General features: G+C 40.2%; 1 protein-coding gene across 1 annotated transcript; it reads left to right on the top strand.

Moving 5' to 3' along the window:
• The first annotated feature begins 1,318 nt into the window (after positions 1-1,318).
• On the top strand, positions 1,319-17,842 carry aph1b (APH1B gamma secretase subunit). Its single transcript, XM_062068660.1, has 6 exons — positions 1,319-1,639; positions 4,161-4,331; positions 10,071-10,144; positions 10,398-10,520; positions 16,021-16,148; positions 17,395-17,842. Exons 1-6 carry the CDS (start codon positions 1,527-1,529, stop codon positions 17,560-17,562), a joined length of 777 nt encoding a protein of 258 aa, XP_061924644.1. The 5' UTR covers positions 1,319-1,526; the 3' UTR covers positions 17,563-17,842.
• Positions 17,843-21,126: the final 3,284 nt, after the last annotated feature.

Genomic DNA, 21,126 nt, shown 5'->3' with positions numbered 1-21,126 from the left:
AGACAGTGGCTGATGCCTTACTGGAGGGCATGTTCAGTCGCTTTGGAACGGCAGATATCCTCCACAGCGACCAGGGCAGGGATTTTGAATCCAGGGTTTTTGCTGCCCTGTGTGAAAGACTGGACATGCAAAAGACACGCACGACTCCCTTGCATCCGCAAAGTGATGGACTAGTGGAGCGGTTTAACTGCACCATGCAGCAGCAGCTAGCCATCCTCACCGCCAACCATCAGCATGACTGGGACCGGCATATTCCACTAGTGCTGATTGCATACCGTTCCGCGGTTCAAAGTTCCACAAGCTGCACCCCTGCCCTACTGATGTTGGGTCGGGAGATCCGGACACCTGCTGAGTTGGCGTTTGGGAGACCACCAGGCAGTACAGAGGATCGGCCGGGACTGGAGTACGCTCGGAAGTTGCAGGATCGGATGGAAGCGGCACATTCCTTCGCACGAGACCAGTTGGGGAAGGCTGGTTTGAGGCAAAAGAGGAACCATGACGTGCGGAGCCTGACGAGCTGGTCTGGGTGTACACACCCAAAAGGAAAAAAGGACGTTGCCCCAAGTTGGACAGTCATTGGGACGGTCCGTGTAGGGTGCTTGAGAGGGTGGGGGAAGTAGTCTATAGAGTTGCAGTGCCCCCTAAGGGCCGAAAAGTTGTCCTGCATAGAGACCGTTTGGCACCCTACAGGGGCAGAGAAGTTCCTCAGTTTGAGACGGCGCCTGCCTCACCAGATGGCAATGGACAGTTAGTGGATCAAGGTTCCCCATATTCCATCATTGTCGTCCCTGTTCAGCCGCTAGCGCCACGTGTTGATGGACCTGAGTCAGAACAGGGACAAAGACAAAGACAAAGACAGAGGCGTAGACCGCCGAGGTTCAGGGATTTTCTTGTCGACCCCTCGGGGCGAGGGGCTTCATAAAGGGGGAGGCAGTGTAATATCTGTGATATTTGCATTAGTGTACTGTGTCTTTAAGGGTTTGGGGAACGCGCATGCGCGGATGAGTTGGCGGAGAACTTGAGTGTGGGTGAGCGTGAGTTGTGGCTAACAGCAGCTCTTGTATGTGTGTGCGTTACTTTTTTGAACTACAACGAGTTACCGCTTGTTAATAAAGCGATTGAGCAGCGCATCCTCGTCTGTGCGACTCCTTCTCCACTGCGGGGCATCACAATATGTTAGGGTTGCAGTCAGAAAACCTATGATACAAAACATTACATACATTTTTTTAAAGACTGGGTTAAATAAAACAATATAGAGTAGGGTTACACTCCATATCAGAAGGTGGCGGTAATGCGCACTAGAAGGTTGCTTGCCAACCGCCATTAAACCACAAAAGAAGAAGAAGAAGAAGAAGAGAAGCTCGAGAGACAGGCGGAAGTAGGAGCACTTCTCATTTCAGCGAGCGTATCGTTAGGCCAGTATTAATCATTTAAATAAACAATCACATTAATTAGTTGTGTAGAAAAACTTGACAAAGCGCTCCGTGTTGCGCGGCTTTCTGCACGTTGAGCAAGATTCGCCAAAAATGACGGCGCCGGTGTTTTTTGGCTGTACTTTCATTGCCTTCGGCCCTGCTATTGCACTGTTCCTGTTTACCATCGCCCGGGAACCTCTGCGGGTCATTTTTCTCATAGCTGGGTAAGTTGTCATGTCTTATTTGGTATTTTGTATTTGAACCCTCTCGTCGTGAGCCTAAACTTGAATATAATTGTGCTTTCATCGCCAAACTCCCGTCACTAGCATGCTAATAATAACAGGGCGCTACATATTCACTCGATGTTGGAGAAAGAAAGCCAGGGTTGTTGTTTTTTTTTACATTGCAGCTACTCTATTCACTAGGACAGACACGTCAGATATTTTAATTTATTATTGTCCTACACATATTTACATAATATAACCTAAATATGCGTGACTTGTAACATTTGGGACATTGGGCTTCTTACTACATCATATTCATTGTTTTTTGGTTCATCCCTTAGACATGTCAGACTATCTTTGCTCCCAATGCTGGTATCCGTATTTGACTTTTCTAACATGTCAATGTACACTGACTATATACACCTAGATAGAGAAACATTGCCAATACTCCACTTTGAAGACAGAAGCTATTTATTTATTTATCCATCCATCCATTTCCTACCGCTTGTCCCTTACGGACGCTGCCCATTTTATCCCAGTCTGACAATAATAACACAGTAGTCTATTGTTTAAATCCAAGGTTTCAGGAATGTTGTTGTATGGCTGAGAAATAAACAAGCAAATCATTTTTTTAATGGTGAATTCATCAGTCCAACTAGGATTTCTCTGGTTTTCTGTGATCATCGTGGCCTAAAATGACTGATTTTGCATCAGGTTTTTTTTCAAAATGTTGCGGCAAAAGTTTGAGGTCTATGATATAATTTGCATCAGCCTTCCTGAAATTGTCATCAGTCGTTTTAAGTATTATTTGTAACCTTAACACCCACAAGCACATGGTTTCAAGTAATTTATCAAAATATGTTTAGTTGCGGCAGCACGATTGAACAGGGGTTAGTATGTGTGCCTCACAATACGAAGGTCCTGGGTTTGATCCTGGGCTCGGGATCTTTCTGTGTGGAGTTTGCATGTTCTCCCCGTGACTGACTTCCTTCCACCTCCAAAGACATGCACTGATGATTGTCAACACTAAATTGTCCTTAGTGTGTGAATGTGAGTGTGAATGTTGTCTGTCTATCTGTGTTGGCCCTGCGATGAGGTGGCGACTTGTCCAGGGTGTACACCGCCTTCTGGCCGAATGCAGCTGAGATAGGCTCCAGCCCCCAAGGGACAAGCGGTAAAAAATAGATGGATGGAAATTAGAACGGTATGGCATCAGAGTGTTAGCCCTGAACTGGATAAGAGGCTACTTAAAAAACTAGAAGCAACATGCAAAGCTAGGTGAATACACGTCGATGCCTCTAAAAATAACGTGTAGAGTACCCCAAGGATCAATACTGGGACCAAAATTGTTTAATCTATATACAAACAAAATTTGTAAAGTTACAAAGAAACTACAATTTGTATTATTTGCAGACAACACAACAGCCATTTGTTCAGGAGAGAACACACAAAAGCTAATATAAATAATACAAAAGAAATGAATACATTAAAAAGATGGTTTGACAAAAACAGACTATCTTTAAATCTCAGTAAAACTAAAATAATGTGGTGCCAGACTTGTAATTATCTTCCAAAACAATAAGGGACAGTGTCTCCTGAAGGAGCAGCTGTTCCTGTGCCAAGTAACGTCAACCACTGAACCACAACATCAACGTTGTTGTTTACACTGGAACTAATTATTCACAATCATCATTATACTTTAATCAACGTTTTACTTCTAAACCAGAGAAAAATACTTTTGTGAAGATGGTCTGTGCAACTTCTGAACGACTCGCGGCAGAGGACGCTATTAGTATCTGCAACGCTGTTTAGGCATTCGGGACCTGGGACAAGGGAGAGCTAACATGTAATTGGGCCGAGGGTCAAGAAAGTGTAAGGATGATAATCTCATGTTAAAAAAATTATCACCGTTAGAGGAACTTATTGTTAACGCGTTATCCCGTTAACTATGGCAGCCCTAATAAAAACAAATAATATTTGATATATAAGTGGACAAAACAATTGGAAAAAAATATTTTTAGTGTCTACCCACCTTTTCGCCATACTTAGGGCCCCATCTCATTTTCTTGTTGTGCTTCAAAGAAAGACCATTCTGCCGTTCTTCAACGGAGGTACCAGAAAGATAGGTGATGTGGACTTTTGTTTATAGATATGCGTAGAAAGACTAGAAAATAATCCATCTAGTCAAAAACATACGCTCACAGTACATTTGTGCTTTGTTTATAAAGACAAGTGAAAAGAAAAGAAAAGTCAATTAAATAATGCATTCACTTCTCTTGTGAGCTGGTGAGTAAAAGACTGGCGAGTCCTGGCAGTAGAACCAGGGCAGCAGAACCAACTCGCTGCAGCCATTGAGGCTCGCTGGACAATAGGGATTCGATTACATGTCAGTGTGATCTGAGATCATGTTTTTTTCCACAATTCTTTTGTGCAGACCTACAAAAGATTGACCACTTTTAAAGAAAAGTCACATGTTACTTTCTTTCATATAATTTGTGCGTATGTTTTTGTTGTCTTTCAGAGCATTTTTCTGGCTAGTTTCTCTCCTGCTGTCTTCTCTGGTTTGGTTCATCTCCTTTCAGATCAGTAATAAGGACAGTGAAGCACAGCAGAAAGGTCTCCTCATCTTTGGTGTGGTGCTGTCTGTCTTACTGCAGGAGACCTTCCGTTTTGGTTACTATAAACTGCTGAAGTAAGTGATGAAGTTGTTTGGATAATTTTAGACACAGCTGTTAAATTCAGTGCAACCAATAATAAGCCCTAAAATGCCTGTGTGTATATATATGTGTGTGTGTATATATATATATATATTTGCATATATGCTTTTGCAGTTATTAAACACATTTTCAATTAATTTTCACACATTAAGAAACATAAGGATGTTCCAATCAGGGTTTCATGCTGCCAATTCCGATCTTCCACAAGTGAAATCGGCCGATACAATACCGATCAGATGTATTAACTATATTTCTTTCAATTTATTTGTGGTGAGTGCTATTAACAGTGTAACAATATCGACACAATATTTTAAACAAGTTCTTTATTGTTTTTTATTACATAATGATGTAACAATAAGACAATTTTATATCACAGTAGTTGTGATCAAAATTATTAAGGTATTGTTGAATGTTCTTTAAAAGTACTGATAAATGCACAGAAATCTTTTAACCAAGTTTTATTTTAACAAAGGACACAAAATATTATTTATTTGGCGGAAGAAACATTAAATATTTTTCTGGCTTCTTAAAGCCATATTATTGTTATTTGAGTGTCTACATTTGTTTATCTTCTTCGGTTTTATTTTCTAAAGGTTTTAGATTGTGTGTAATGATAAAGGTAAAGGGTTTGCTGCTTTACTTTTGATGTATTTGATGTAGGTTTACTTTTTGTTTACTTCTTGATCTATATACAGCCGTGTATAGATCTTCATATTTACTATTCTGTCATAAGAGAGCTGAGTTTGTAGGTTCAATGTGCACAATTGAATAGCTTAGTTGCTCAGACAGCAATGTGTTTATACAAGTTTAGATTGGCATTTGTATTGAGAAACATTTCCTGTATTCATGATAGCATTTAAGATAGACAGGGATTGGTGCACTAGCTTTCAGCTAGCGATTACCACACTAGCTACCAGATAGCCACCAGCATTCTAGCTGATAGTTAGTGCTTAGTATGTTGGCTGCTTTTCCAGAAAATCACCTTATCATAAGTTTATCTAAGTGCAGTAATCAATCATGGTCTTACGGTAATTAAAAATTTAAATAAAATACTAGTCTTTAGGAATTTTTCTGCAGTTTATCAGTAATCACTAATATCACTAATCGTTACATCTCTACAATATGTGTAAGAAAATATTTTGTGGTGGGGTGCTCTAAAAATCTATTCATATCCAAATATATTCATGCGATTCTAAATTGATTTACAATTTCCAAAAATGTATTAAAAAAAAAATATATATATATATATTTTTTTTAAAGAACCGATTTTGACAAGCTTTTTTAGACCATGCTTACTCGCTGCGCTTATGTCATACGTCAGCAACCAAAATTACGTTTTGTAATCTGTAACACACCAAATACCTACTGTATACAATGTAACTTTACCAAATAATACATTGCAAAAATCTATTTCAATCGATTCTGAATCAAATCGTCACCCCAGGAGTCGAAAGCCGATCGAATCGGGAGGTGGCCAAAGATCCCCACTTCTAATTTGTAGTCAGCGATTTTTTTGTCTTACGCTTTTGAGGCGCACAATGTTCCCAAGAGCCAAAGCAGATGTAATTTATACACAATAGGAGTGAGACAAAAAACTCAGTACTTCAAGCTATTTGTATATTTTACATAAGAATACAATAATGGATAAGATCTGCAACTATTGTTTGATTATTTTTTGCTGCTATAAACTGTTGTATTTGAACGACTTCAAAGATTATTTTTTTGTCAAGCAAGACATTATCTACCCTCTGGTAGATCGTATTTTACACAGCAGTACATTGTGGAACCCCGCAGCCATCTTGGATCACACAAGCAGCACTGACCCTCGTGATGCCTTCAAACAACACTATGGCATCCAATAAGACACATTCTTTTAGTCCTTATGCAAGTCACAGAAGACAAAGATTTCAATGTGGGACACACGGCCAAACACATTGGTAAAAAACTGAAGAAACTCTTTAGATTATAAGAAGTTGCTGTGTGTTCCAACAACTACGACCAACTCCGCTTACTGCAGCAGAAAAGGACTCGTTGATTGAGGATATGTGCTAAAATAGCGAAGGCATTAATCCAATGGAATGAAAGTAAATCACATTAAATATTCAGTATTTACTGACTAGATTTAGTCTACTGTTGCTAAACCTGCAACTCAAGTCACAACAACATAAATATTTCAAGATTTACTTTGTAAAAAAAACAAAAACAAAATGCACATAAATACAATCAGCAACTGGCTGAAGAACATTGCAACATCTACATTTATAAAAATATACTTTTAAGTAAGATTTTAAAAATAAATACAAAAAGTAGACAGGAGCTTAGAAGGTAACTGCACTTTTAATTGTGTCTGTTATTCACAATCCTTATGTGAGACAAGCACACATGTTTTTCTTTTCTTATTTTAATGCATTCTAACTCAAATAAATGCTAGCTAGTGTCAGCTAACAATGAAGGCAATAGGATTCGCTCTATTCTGCCTATTGCTTGTATTCCGTCACGTGACTTCTTCCTGTAAGTGAAAAACAGTGGTGGTCAACCAAACCAAAATGGCTGTTGTGCAGGAAGCAGCACGCACAGTCGCTTAGTACGCAATGGGCCTATATCTTCCTGCAAAAAGCAGTTACGAGCAACAGAATAGATCTCTATACTTTATCAAAAAAAGACTTGTTCGAGGGATATTAAGGATTATCTGTCGGTGGAGTTCCCAGACATATTGAACTATATTTGGCTCCAGACAAGGGCTGGGCCGATGAAACGATATCAGTATATTTTGCAATAGACATCTAGTCAATTTAATATAAAATGTGTTCAATAAAACGTTCGACAAGGGGCCTATATCTTCCTGCAAAAAGCAGTTACGAGCAAAAAAAATCAAAACTATGCAACAGAATAGATCTCTATACTTTATCAAAAAATGACTTGTTCGAGTGATATTAAGGATTATCCGCCCGTGGAGTTCCCAGACATATTGAACTATACAGGACTGTCTCAGAAAATTAGAATATTGTGATAAAGTCCTTTATTTTCTGTAATGCAATTAAAAAAACAAAAATGTCATACATTCTGGATTCATTACACATCAACTGAAATATTGCAAGCCTTTTATTATTTTAATATTGCTGATTATGGCATACAGCTTAAGAAAACTCAAAAATCGTATCTCAAAAAATTTGAATATTTCCTCAGACCAAGTAAAAAAAAAAAGATTTATAACAGCAAAACAAAATCAAACATTTGAAAATGTCAATTAATGCACTCAGTACTTGGTTGGGAATCCTTTTGCACGGATTACTGCATCAATGCGGTGTGCCATGGAGGCAATCAGCCTGTGGCATTGCTGAGGTGTTATGGATGCCCAGGATGCTTCAATAGCGGCCTTTAGCTCATTTGCATTATTGGGTCTGGTGTCTTTCAGCTTCTTCTTCACAATACCCCACAAATTCTCTATGGGGTTCAGGTCAGGGGAGTTGGCAGGCCAATCGAGGACAGTGATGCCATGGTCAGTACACCAGTTTACTGGTGGTTTTGGCACTGTGGGCAGGTGCCAGATCATGCTGGAAAATGAAATCATCATCTTCATAGAGCTTTTCAACAGATGGAACCATGTAGTGCTCTAAAATCTCTTGGTACACAGCTGCATTGACTCTGAACTTGATGAAACACAGTGGACCAACACCAGCAGCTAACATGGCTCCCCAAACCATTGCTGACTGTGGGAATTTCACACTGGATTTCAAGCAACTTGGATTTTGCTCCTCTCCAGCCTTCCTCCGGACTCTAGCGCCTTGACTTCCAAATGAAATACAAAACTTGCTTTCGTCTGAAAACAGGACTCTGGACCACTCTGCAACTGTCCAGTGCTTCTTTTCCATAGCCCAAGTCAGACGCTTCTAGAGATTGTAGAGCACTACATGCTTCCATCTGTTGAAAAGCTCTATGGAGATGATGATTTCATTTTCCAGCATGATCTGGCACCTGCCCACAGTGCCAAAACCACCAGTAACTGGTGTACTGACCATGGCATTACTGTCCTCGATTGGCCTGGTAAGATAGCCAAACAGGAAGTGGTCGTGAAATGGGAAGGGACACGCTAATCAGCCAAACGTGTAACAGTATCAACCATCACTTTTGGTTGCACCATCTTGCTGTCGATTTTCTGTACAGAGCGAAATAAATTAAAAATGAGTGCTGCAGAGAGCAAAGAAATTGTGGATATAACAGAAAAAGTCTCCTCGATAGTATGGAAGGAAATTTTTACTTTTTCTAAAGGACTGTAGTCCTCCGCCACGCTCATCTTTTCTTATCAACACACGTCCGTTCTCTATTCATATGTACGGAAAAAGATAGGAACTAACGTGCAGAACTGCATAACCAGAATAAATAACAAAATATAACAAATGTGCTATTTTTTAAATAATGCTTTGGTCCAATAATATTTACTATTTAAATAACTACTGTATAACATTACTTGGCACTAAGTAATGTTAATCATCAATTACTAAGTAAGTAATTGATGATAAAATGAACTGGAAATCTCATGTAAAAAATATACAACATACAGTAGCAAGAAACATGTCAATAATGAATAAAGCAAAATATGTTCTAGACCAAAAATCACTCCATATTCTCGACTACTCGCTAGTGTTACCATATCTGAGTTATTGTGCAGAAATATGGGGAAATAACTACAAAAGTACACTTCATTCATTAACAGTGTTACAAACAAGATCAGTTAGAATAATACGTAATGTTGGATATAGAGAACATACAAACCCTTTATTCATTGAATGAAAAATACTGAAGTTCTACGACATAGTGAATTTGCAAACAGCTAAAATTATGTACAAAGCAAACTACAATCTGCTACCCAAGAATATACAACAATTTTTCTCAACAAAAGAGGAGAAATATAATCATAGAGAAAAATGTAATTTAAAACATTTGTACGCACGTACAACACTTAAGACCATCAGTATGTGGATTTAAATTATGGAATGGATTAAGCAAAGCAATCAAACAATGTACTAATATGATCCACTTCAAGAAACTCTTCAAACTTAAAGTATTTACAAAGAAGAAGAACCATGATAAACATTCTGAATTTATTTCATCCGTCCATTATTTTTCTAGATAATCTTATTTATCGCACCATATGAAATATAACTTACTTCACTCATTATTATTTATTTATTTTTACTGTTATTACTTATGGAGTATATTGTGAATAAATTGAGAACAGGAAGTGAACAAAAGTTTTAGCAACTGCTATGTAAAGGAAAAGGGGTAAGATTTAAAAGCTCTGCTTTTTCCTTCTCCTTTTCGAACATGTTGAATAGAGAAACTGGAAATTGTGATGTATCATGTTGTATGTATCCATGTTTGAAATAAACTCAACTCAACTAAACATGCTTGTTCTTCTCAGGTTTCCCTAAGTTTACATTTTCATACTTTGCACTATTTTGTTACATTTTATTAGGCTTTTCTTACATATTTTTAAAAATGTTTTTTACCTCATTGAGGTTAAGTGTTTATTGTGATTTCAGAATTGTGTTTACACTGACTGATTGTTTTCCATGCTTGTATTTATATCTGATGTATTATCTTCCTTAATAGCTGAGGGGATTATTTTCAGAGAAAGGTTATGCTGACATATATATTCTTTATTTCTGATGTTTGAATCATTAAATATGTTTTTTCTTTGTTTTTTTCTGCAGGAAAGCAAATGAAGGGCTCCTCACCCTCAGTCAGGAGGAGACCATGCCCATCTCCATAAGACAACTGGCCTATGGTACATCTATCCATACTTTTAAAAACAAACTAACATTGTCAATCCAAATATTCCTGTTCCATAAATACTGAAATTACTTTTGACTTGAGTTCCTCTGAGGCCAATCCTTACTTTTTCATTAAAGACGCGCTTTTAATGATCTAGCTATTCATTCAATATTATTCTTGGCAGATACAAACATATCACCTTGTACTAAAATGCTTGTGGTAAGTTCCTGTCTTACAGATGTCTACTTGCTTATAATATGTCTTAGTGTCCGGCCTTGGCTTTGGATTTATGAGTGGAGCTTTTTCTGTGGTGAACATTCTGGCTGACTCTGTTGGCCCGGGCACTGTTGGGATTCATGGAGACTCACAACACTACTTCTTGTCTTCAGGTACCTCTTTACTCTCACACTTCAGGCTTTCACAAACACAAAAACGACACACCCTTGTAAAACGTCATGTTGCCAATCAAGTTAAAAAATTAAATTGTACATTAAAAACATACAGTATGTTTGGCTAATGTGAGTACCGGTACACCCTTAACATATATTTTTGTTTTTACTCTCCAATTTCATTTTTAACAAACATCTCTTTGTTTGGCACAATTGGAAGAGGCGGTCTCGAGCTATCGCCTCAGGGTGTATCAATATAAACATTTCATATTACGGTTATTGTTACCAAAATATCATGGTTATCATTATTATCATGCTGTTTAATGTGCTCAAAGAGTACTCCTACACACTTTAAAGTCTAAACTCATGTTTTATTTTCTAAAATAAATAAGTAGACACACGATATACTTTCCTTGGCAGAAGAAATATGACGTTTTTCTGAATCATGTCTGCACATGGTGTGAAGAGGGAGGGGTAGCTGTCAAAACGACCATGATTAATTAAACATTTTAATGTAGTTTAACTGCACGAGTTAAGATAGAAGAAATTAAATTTTTTTTTTTAATATAATCATCAATCAATCAATGTTTATTTATATAGCCCTAAATCACAAGTGTCTCAAAGAGCTGTATAAAAAAACTTTGTTTATTTTATGTGGGGTAATGTGTTGCCCTCTATTTATGTTAGTTCGGGGTCTGCAAAGACCCTTATCCGTGTGTGGCCACGAGGAGGCACTGAAGGAGTCTTGGTGGTGGAGAGGCTTTGTACCAGCAAGAGGAGACTTACACACTCGGCTCCTCTTTTCACCCCCCGAAGGGGGCTAGCTGGCGGCGGTAGCTGTAAGCAGAGTAGCAAGCAGAAAGCAACATGCACTATCTACAGACATCTCTCTACTTCTACTGCACTAGACGCGTCACACACACCCTGTGTAGATACACACACACACACTCCTAGCTTGAATCCTGCACAGAGGCGGCATGGGTGTGATGGTCGTTGTGAAGATTGGGATCAGGAACATGATCTTCCTTCGGCAGCTGCCCATGTGACTGAGCAGCCCTATTTAGGGTCCGCACTGCTCACCCCAAATTGGGGAAGGGTCTGGAAAAGGTGACCCAAAAATTGTCTGTTCCTCACACCTGGGTGGCAAACCGCAGCCACCAAGGCATCCCCTACTGCGGTCGAAAACATAACAAAGGAAAGCATACGACTATACACCTGGCTACCTGGAATGTCCGCACCCTCCTCGACACGCAGGATGGGACGGAGAGACCTCATAGACGGACGGCGCTCATTGCACATGAGCTCAAGAGATACAATGTCGACATCGCAGCACTCAGCGAAACTCGGTTGTCGGGTGAAAACTCCCTGACAGAAGTCGGTGAAGGCTACACCTTCTTCTGGAAGGGTCTCCCGGAAGGCGAACGTAGGCTCCATGGAGTTGGCTTTGCTATAAAAAGCAAATTACTCAATAACATCCCAGAGTCCCCCCAAGGCATCAGTGAGCGGCTCATGACCTGGCGTATCCCCCTGGTGAAAGGCCGGTTTGCTACGCTACTCAGTGCGTATGCCCCTATTCTGGATGCTGATAGCAACATCAAAGATGCCTTCTACGAGTCTCTTGCGGCTGCCCTATCCAGAGTCCCTAAGTCCGATAAGCTTGTCCTCATGGGTGACTTCAATGCCCGAGTTGGCACAGATGCCCAGCTCTGGACTAAAATAATCGGGCCTCATGGATCTGGGAAAATAAACCACAACGGCATTCGACTCTTCTCTCTGTGCTCTGAGCACCAACTTCTCATCACTAACACAATTTTTCAGTTAAAAAAGAAATACATAACATCTTGGATGCACCCACGGTCCAAACATTGGCACCTGCTGGACTATATAATTACAGGGCAACAAGATCGACAAGACGTCTGCATAACCAGGGCCTTACGTGGGGCTGAATGCTGGACTGACCACCGGCTGATCAGATCCAAGCTGAGGATGAAAATCTGACCCCCGCACAAGAAACAGCAGCCAAGAAAGCGACTGAACTGCAGGGCCCTGGATTCTCCAGAGTGTACATCTCACTACCGCAGCAAGCTAGCTACGGGGCTTTCCACCTTGGAGGATTACGGTACCACTTGTGACATGGACAGTGAGTGGGCAAAACTGAGGTCAACATTACATCAAGCTGCCTCTGAAACCATCGGCTTTACTCAGAAGCACCATCAAGACTGGTTCGACAACAGCTCGGTAGAAATACAGGAGCTGCTGGACGCCAAGCGCAAAGCCCATGCTGCCCTGCTCTCCAACCCTCACTCTCCATCACTCCTCCACCATTATAAAACAACCAGAGCTGAGACACAGAAACAACTGCGGTTCATGGAAAATGAGTGGTGGCTCAAAAAAGCCCAGGAGATCCAGGGATATGCAGATGCTAATAATACCTACGCATTCTACGCTGCTGCAAAATCCATCTATGGCCCACAAAAGCGAAGCATCGCTCCAGTAAGATCCGCAGACGGACACGTGTTATTCAAGGATAAACAACAAATTCTTGAGCGTTGGGCTGAGCACTTCGACTCACTGCTCAATAAAATAAACCCCTCTGATCCATCAGTGCTCAATGCACTCCCAGATCTCCCGCCTTCTCCCTTCCTTGATGATCCCCCCATGTTCAGTGAGGTCCTTACTGCAATCAGGAGCCTCAAAAACAACAAGAGCCCTGGCCCTGACGGAATTCCGGCTGAGATACTGAAGAAGGGAGGCTATCTACTGAAGCGGAAGCTGTTTCACTTCATACTAGCCATCTGGCACAGGGAGGCCCTGCCTCAAGAATGGAAAGACAGCAACATTGTCACCATCTACAAGAAGAAAGGAGATAAATCATCTTGTGGAAACAGTCGTGGCATCTCCCTTCTCTCAGTGGCCGGCAAGGTACTTGCGAAAATTCTGCTTTCTCGCCTTTCATTTTTAACAGAGGGCATCCTCCCAGAGACACAGTGTGGCTTCAGAAAGAACCGAAGTACACTAGACATGATCTTCGCTGCCCGTCAAATCCAGGAGAAATGCAGGGAACAAAACAAGGACCTCTACATTACCTTTATTGACCTCACCAAGGCCTTTGACACAGTTGACCGTGATTTGCTCTGGAGCATCCTCAAGAAGTTTGGTGTGTCCCCCAAGTTTCTCAGCATCCTAAAACAGTTTCACGATGGTATGCAGGCCTGTGTACTTGTAGGCAGTGAACAGTCCCCCTCTTTCCCAGTGAAAGTAGGGGTGAAGCAGGGGTGTGTACTGGCCCCAGCGATCTTCAATCTTTTCCTGGCAGCAGCCACACTCCTATTCCGCCAGTCCATCACAAAGGATAGTGGTGTCTCCATCGAGTTTCGCCTGGATGGGAGCCTATTCAACATCCGGCGCCTACAGGCAAAGACGAAGATGTCAGGCACCAACATCCAGGAGCTGCAATATGCAGACGACTGTGCACTCCTCGCCCACACTCCTGATGCCATGCAGCATGCACTAGACACCATGTCATCAGTCTACCGCTCACTAGGTCTGGTGATCAACATCCAGAAAACAGAGGTTCTCATCCAGGAGAGGTCCCCATCCCCTACACCCCCTGTCTTTACCATCAGCGGCCAACCCCTCAAACTCGTTGAGCAGTTTTGCTACCTTGGCAGTACTCTGACCCCAACATGCCAGATCGATGATGACATCCAGGCTCGTATCAACTCAGCCTCCTCTGCCTTTGGAAGACTGCGCTCCCGGGTGTTTGAAAACAACCACCTTCGAACCTCAACGAAAGTGTCTGTCTACAGGGCGGTGTGTGTTTCAACTCTGCTGTATGGGTCAGAAGCCTGGACAATATACCGCAGACACATCCGCTGCCTTGATGCATTTAACATCAGATGTCTCCAACGCATTCTTGGCATCACATGGCAGGATCGAGTTCCTCATACGGACATCTTACAGCGCACTGAGTCCATAAGCATAGAGGCCACCCTGGCACAGCGACAACTCCGGTGGGTTGGTCACACCATCCGGATGCTGGGACACCGATTGCCTCGTCAGATGCTTTATGGTCAGCTCCTTTCAGCCAGCAGAAAGCCCGGAGGACAAAAGCTGCGGCACAAAGACCAACTGAAAGGGATATTGAAGAGGCGCAACATCAAACCCTACGAACTTGAGACAGCTGCAGCCAATCGATCGCTGTGGCGCTCGCTATGCCATGACGGGGTCATGTATCTGGAGGAGTGTCGGAACCAACACCGGAGGGATCAGCGGAGGCGAAGACACCACCATGCAGTTCCAGAACCATCCCAGCCCCCTGATCCAGGCCTGACATGTCCCCACTGTGGCAGGACGTGTGGTTCCAGGATCGGACTTCATAGTCATATGGAGTGGCATCGTCGTCAGCAACGATAGCCACCGACCAGAGCAACAAAATGGAAGCTACGTCATCTTCGACTACGATGGACCGCCTAAGCAAGCAATTTATGTTAGCAGCAGGGCTAGCTAGCTCTAGCGTGCTTCTCTAGGGAATAAGTAATGTTACTTGTCCGTTTCTTTATCATCGCGCAGTTATCAATCACAGTTTTGCGATCATTTCAATTTGAGACGTAAATCAGAATCTTTTTTTTTTTGCAAAGTACATTGATGAAGAAATAAAGCCAAAGTATAAAGAACTTAAGTAAAAATAAAATATAAGAAGCAATCGACAATATATAAAATAGAATGTAGAAAATGTCAAATACTAAAGCATAATTGCAAAAAACAAAAAAAAACACTGTGCATAAGGTTCAATGGTGTTCAAGTAAGAAAATCGTAGAGTCCAGTGAACGCAACGCAACGCAATGTTTTTACCGCGCTTTATCATGATTACCGGTAATTGTTACAATGTTGCTGTGTCATACAATAACTACAAAGCGACCACTTCATGCATAGTATTTATAATAAACAATGCAATTCATAATACAAATGAAAAGATCCAAAAGTAAAACCCACAGCACACTCATTTTCACTTCTGTGTGCATACTAAAGATGTGTCAGTTATTTAATGCGATCGGCAGCGGCAATCCATCACAAAAGAAATGATCAGAACAACTCCAAAATAGACAGAGTATTCACTAAGTCATATAAATTGCAGTAGTTGCAGCAGAATAGAATGTGTAATTTAATTAATGTGACAACTTAATGGAAAATGAATAATGACAATGACTCAAAATAAGACTGGAAATAGTTCATTAGTCAAATATATTGCAGTATTGCGGGCACAATACAATTGGCCAGTAAAATTCTCTTGGCTGGAAAATATTTATTTCTATATTGTGCACAACATTAACACAAAACATGCGTGCCAACCCTCATACCCAAGTGTGGATCCTTAACAAACCAGTTACATTCAAACTTATGTGATCAGTAATCAGTATAAGTATACACCTGCCAATAAAGCAACTGAAATCCAGGATTTTCCTTTGAACCTTACATCTTCCTCTCTTCTTTTCCCTAGCATTTATGACGATGGCCATCATCCTTCTGCACATGTTCTGGGGTGTCATTTTCTTCGACGCCTGCGAAAAGAAGCGCTGGTGGGCATTGGCTGCTGTTGTCATCAGCCATTTGCTCGTTTCCTGTCTGGTGAGTCAAATACTTAAAGCTTGGCTGCGCTGTCGACTCTGGTTGTCACTAAATGGTTCGGGCGATACTATTCCTGTATTTTCTCCTCCCATGTGACCTATTTTTTGATAGCGTATAGAGACCAGAAAGACATAAAATAAATATGCTAAGAACATGGATATGAAAATTAATGGATCCAAATTAGGGCTGCAACAACTAATCGATTAAAAAATCAATTATAAAAATAGTTGGCGATTAATTTAGTCGTCGATTCGTTGGATCTATGCTATACGCATGAGCAGAGGCTACTTTTTTTTAATGTATTTATTATTTTTTATTTGTATTTTTTATAAAGCTTTATTTATAAACTGCAACATTTACAAACAGCTGAGAAACAATAATCAAAATAAGTATGGTGCCAGTATGCTGTTTTTTTTTTCAATAAAATACTGGAAAGGATAGAAATGTAGTTTGTCTCTTTTATCCTATTATTAATCGATTCATCGACAGATTAATCGATTATCAAATTAGTTGTTAGTTGCAGCCCTAATCCAAATACGATATGAATTAGATATCTGCCATAGTCACTGCAGTTGGACTTCAAGCCATATGACATTATCAATGACCTGTACAACATTTATATTCAAACAACACACAAGGTAAATAAAAACTACAGCAAAAGCATTAAACCATTAATATGCTCCAAATACGTAATGTTAATTTACATGTGTAATTTACCGTGTGTGTGTGTTTTCAGGAAACAGAAGTGCCATCAAACGTAAAAACAGTAATATTGTAAGAGGATAATCATATATAGTATTACATGTACATTAGATATTCGATGGATGGCCAAATTATAAGTCCATACAGTTTTGGTCAGAAGATTATATACACTTATCGTGGGCATCAATGTCTTGATCATTTTAGGCCCCAACTCATTTATTTGACTGCTTTTCTTTCCTGGGTGGACTGATAATGCAATATAGATCCTCAATTTTAAAAACATGACATGCGTGTACTATTTTTCATTTTTTATTTTTTGGGGGAATTTCCTTCACTTATACATATGCGCTCAAATTTTTTTATACAGTCACCTTAATCTTATAAAAAGTGGCGCTGAAGGTTCCAGAAAATCTTTTAACTTGCCTTATTAACATATCCTGCATGATTATGATTGACTTGCTGCTGGTAGCTTTGGCAGCACAATATGACCGCCGCAATGAAATGAATGTGATGGAAGAGCTTCACCTCTTGTCTCATCTCACAGACTTTACAGAATCCACAGTACGTGGGCAGCCTGGTTCCCACCTACATCATCTTGTTCCTAATGGGTATGTGGGCCTTTTACGCTGCTGGTGGGTCGCTCAGGAACCTCAAACTTTGCCTCACCTGCAAGGACAAAGACTTCCTGCTCGCCAACCACCGGCCCAGATAACGCAACACACACTCCAGAGAGCATGCAGGACTCTACATACAAAGATAACAAACAGATCCGCACACAAACACACAGAACCCCACAAGAGAGTAGAATTTTGACAACTGAGGGTATTTTATTGTTTTAAAAAAGGTATGGTAAATGCAGTGAATGAGGTTTGCGGAACAAATTTAACATTTTGATGTAGTTTCACATCCAACTGTAGATGAAGTTTGATTTGTGTTTTTTCATTTATATGACAAAATTTGCTTCTGTGGATAAATATAAAATCCCCTTGATGCATGCTGCTCCTTGCTTGTTTTTTTTTCGCCATCTTAGAGGAAAGTCACACTCCACCCCTATGTGGTTTTATTGTCTGATGTTTTTATCCCTTTATCCTGTCAATGTTTTTACATGGAGTAAATTCCCAGCAATTAATACAAAATATGTTTATTTATGCATTTATTTTCTGAATCTGTTGATTGCAAATAAGTGGTGTATTTTGTACAAGTTATCCCCTCCACAAAGCTTGACAAACTTAAGTAGTGTATTTTTACTATATCAAAAAAGTCTAACTTGGCAAGTCACTTCAAAGACCAATATAACCGTCACAATTATTGTCTGCGACGGTCAGCAAGAAAAATTTACTGTGAAATTGCAGTCTCCGAATGTGTCATTTCTAATGTAATTGTCTTGTATTTTAGGAATTTAAAAGGGAACTCTGTATATTTTAATCTACATTTAATACACTTCTCTGTGGTCTGGATAGTATGTATTGGATATGCTTTGCTGTAAATTTTGCGCAAGTTTTATAACTCGTTTTTTGAGACTTTCTGCAAAATTGTGCGCATTTAATGATTAGATAAATACTTGATTTTACATTTTCTTGTGTTTCCTCAAACCAAGTTGTAATGTTGTAATGCTTTCTTATGGTCAGAGAAGATAGCATCACATATTTGAACGTTATGAATATCAAGATTATGTGCCATTACAAGATCCAGCGTGTGGCCCTGTTCTTCTGTGGGACCAGCAAGATGTTGCACAAAATTAAGAATCCAAAATATGTAAAAAGTCTTTAGAGAGCGGCTTCAAAGGACAGCAGACATGAACGTTGAGGTCTCCAACAGCTAAAAGTCTGTCATATTTAGGTACCACACTGGACAAAAACTTCAGAAAAGTCATTTATAAAGTGTCTGTTATGATTAGGAGGACGGTAAATCACAGCATACAGTAGTGGGCTGGAGTGAGGCAGCTCAAACATGCACAGTTCAAAGCTGGAGAAAGAGGGGCCTGGGAGTAATTTGCAGGTAGCGGCCTTTTTAAAAAGGATCGTGGCGACTCCTCCGCGGCCACTGGTTCTTGGAGAGTTAAAATACGCACAATGAGGTGGCAAAAGTTCAGAGAATGCGGCAGAGTCACCCATACACAGCCAGGTCTCAGTCACAAACATAAAATCCAAATCCTGTGACGTGTAGTAACCCTTTAGAATAAATGTTTTATTCACCAGCGATCTAGCAATAATCAGAGCACACCTGATAGGAGATCGAACGACAGTCGTCTTGGTTTTCCGACACGGCAAGTGAAGGTTGCTGTGATCCACTCCATTTTGAAGGTTGCGACGGCGGCAGAAACTCCGAGAGTGCGTCACCACATCCACGCCGACAGCTGGTATAATCCAGGTACCAGCAGGATCCAAAGAGTATAGCAAACTGGGAAATTCAGCTGTCAGAACCGCCTTGTATCTGGTCAAGCAGCCACTGCGTTTCCCTCTGCGTCGTCGTCTTTGACAGGAAGAGCCTCTGTACGTAGCAGGTAAGCTGGGACACCGGTGAGGATCGGGGGGAGATAGGTTGTTTGCCCACCCAGTTCAAAGTTAGCCAGTGACTTCATACGTGTAGTTCGATGTCTAAAAGTGTGAGTTGGTAGACTTATCACAAGCAACAAACAGAAGCAACTCAGAGAGGGCAAGACTTAGTGCTACACATTCGGGCGCAATCTTGCAAGCACACACACACCACATCAGGCAAAAGAGGAATTTTATGCATCAACCGCACCATGAGTGAGTAGTTCAGCCCATCTGTGAGAACAACATTTCTCTTTATTTTTTTATTTTTATTTTTAATTTTTTTTATTTTTTTAAAAAAAAATTTATAATGTCCTGCCCAGCTTCTCGGGCAAATCATATAGCAGATGTAGATGCCCATATCGGCTGTTCAGATTTACTTTACAAAAGAGAAGTGTAGGATATTTCTCTTGTTGCCTTATTTGTATTTTGACTTTATTAAATGTATTTATATTATCATTTGGTGCAGCCGGGCCGGAGCAGGAGGGGATAGAAAGAGAAAAAGGAAGACGGGGGAATTGTGGGGACAAGAGGGGGATTAGACAGAGAGACAAAAACAACAACAGAGCAACATCAGCAAATACAACATGTACAAATATGATGGTAAAAGTAATAGCAAATAAGCAGTTAGCGAAAATAAAAAATAATACAGAAATGACAATGAGCATTATTACACTAAAAATGGAGCAATATGAATACCAATAGAAATAGTGCTATTGATAATAAACAATACCAATACTTTACCTTTATTATCAACAATACAATTGTTCAAATGCAACAATACATATACGTAATGATAACTTGAGATACGAAAGAATGCAGAAAAATGGAGGGGAAGAAAGAGAAGCAACCTACATTAACCTTGTAGATTGTTATAGTAACAATAGGTTAAGCTTTGTCAGTGTGCCATGTGTTATACCCAGTTTACCCTGGGGCAACAACGTTAATATATGTTTGATGAAACGTAAATATGTGCATGAGTGTATGTGTGCATATGTACTTGTATATGTACAGTATGTATATGTGTGCTTGTACAGTGAATGTATATGTACAGTATGTGTATATGTGTGTTTGTACAGTGAATGTATATGTATAGAACGTGTATGTGTGTGTTTGTACAGCGAATGTATATGTACAGTATGTGTATACAGTATGTGTGTTTGTACAGTGAATGTATATGTACAGTATGTGTATATGTGTGCTTGTACAGTGAATGTATATGTACAGTATGTGTATACAGTATGTGTGTTTGTACAGTGAATGTATATGTACAGTATGTGTATATGTGTGTTTGTACAGTGAATGTATATTTACAGTATATGTATGTGTGTTTGTACAGTGAATGTAAATGTGTAGAATGTGTATGTGTGTGTTTGTACAGTGAGTGTATATGTACAGTATGTGTATATGTATGTTTTTACAGTGAATGTATATGTACAGTATGTGTATACAGTATGTTTGTATAATGAATGTGCGTGTGGATGTACGAACTTTGAGTGTGTAAATATGTACTGTATTTATTTGTATATGTATGTGGGAGCGTAGGTACCTATGTATGTCTGTATGTATGTGTGTGAGTATATGTGAATTTGCATGTACAATACATTTGACTCCCAGTGTGTGCGGGAGCCAGAGTACGGCCCCAGCCTCCCAGAGAGCCCATCCCACAAACAGTAGGTGCGGTGCCCAGGGAACCAGGGGCCACCGCCCCCACGCAGCCAAGCCGGACAGCGACAGGAACC

Source organism: Entelurus aequoreus, linkage group LG02 (assembly GCF_033978785.1).
Source record: "Entelurus aequoreus isolate RoL-2023_Sb linkage group LG02, RoL_Eaeq_v1.1, whole genome shotgun sequence".
Taxonomy (NCBI): Eukaryota; Metazoa; Chordata; class Actinopteri; order Syngnathiformes; family Syngnathidae; genus Entelurus; species Entelurus aequoreus.
The sequence above is the reverse complement of the archived record's forward strand: the minus strand, read 5'-3'. Positions and strand labels throughout refer to the sequence as shown.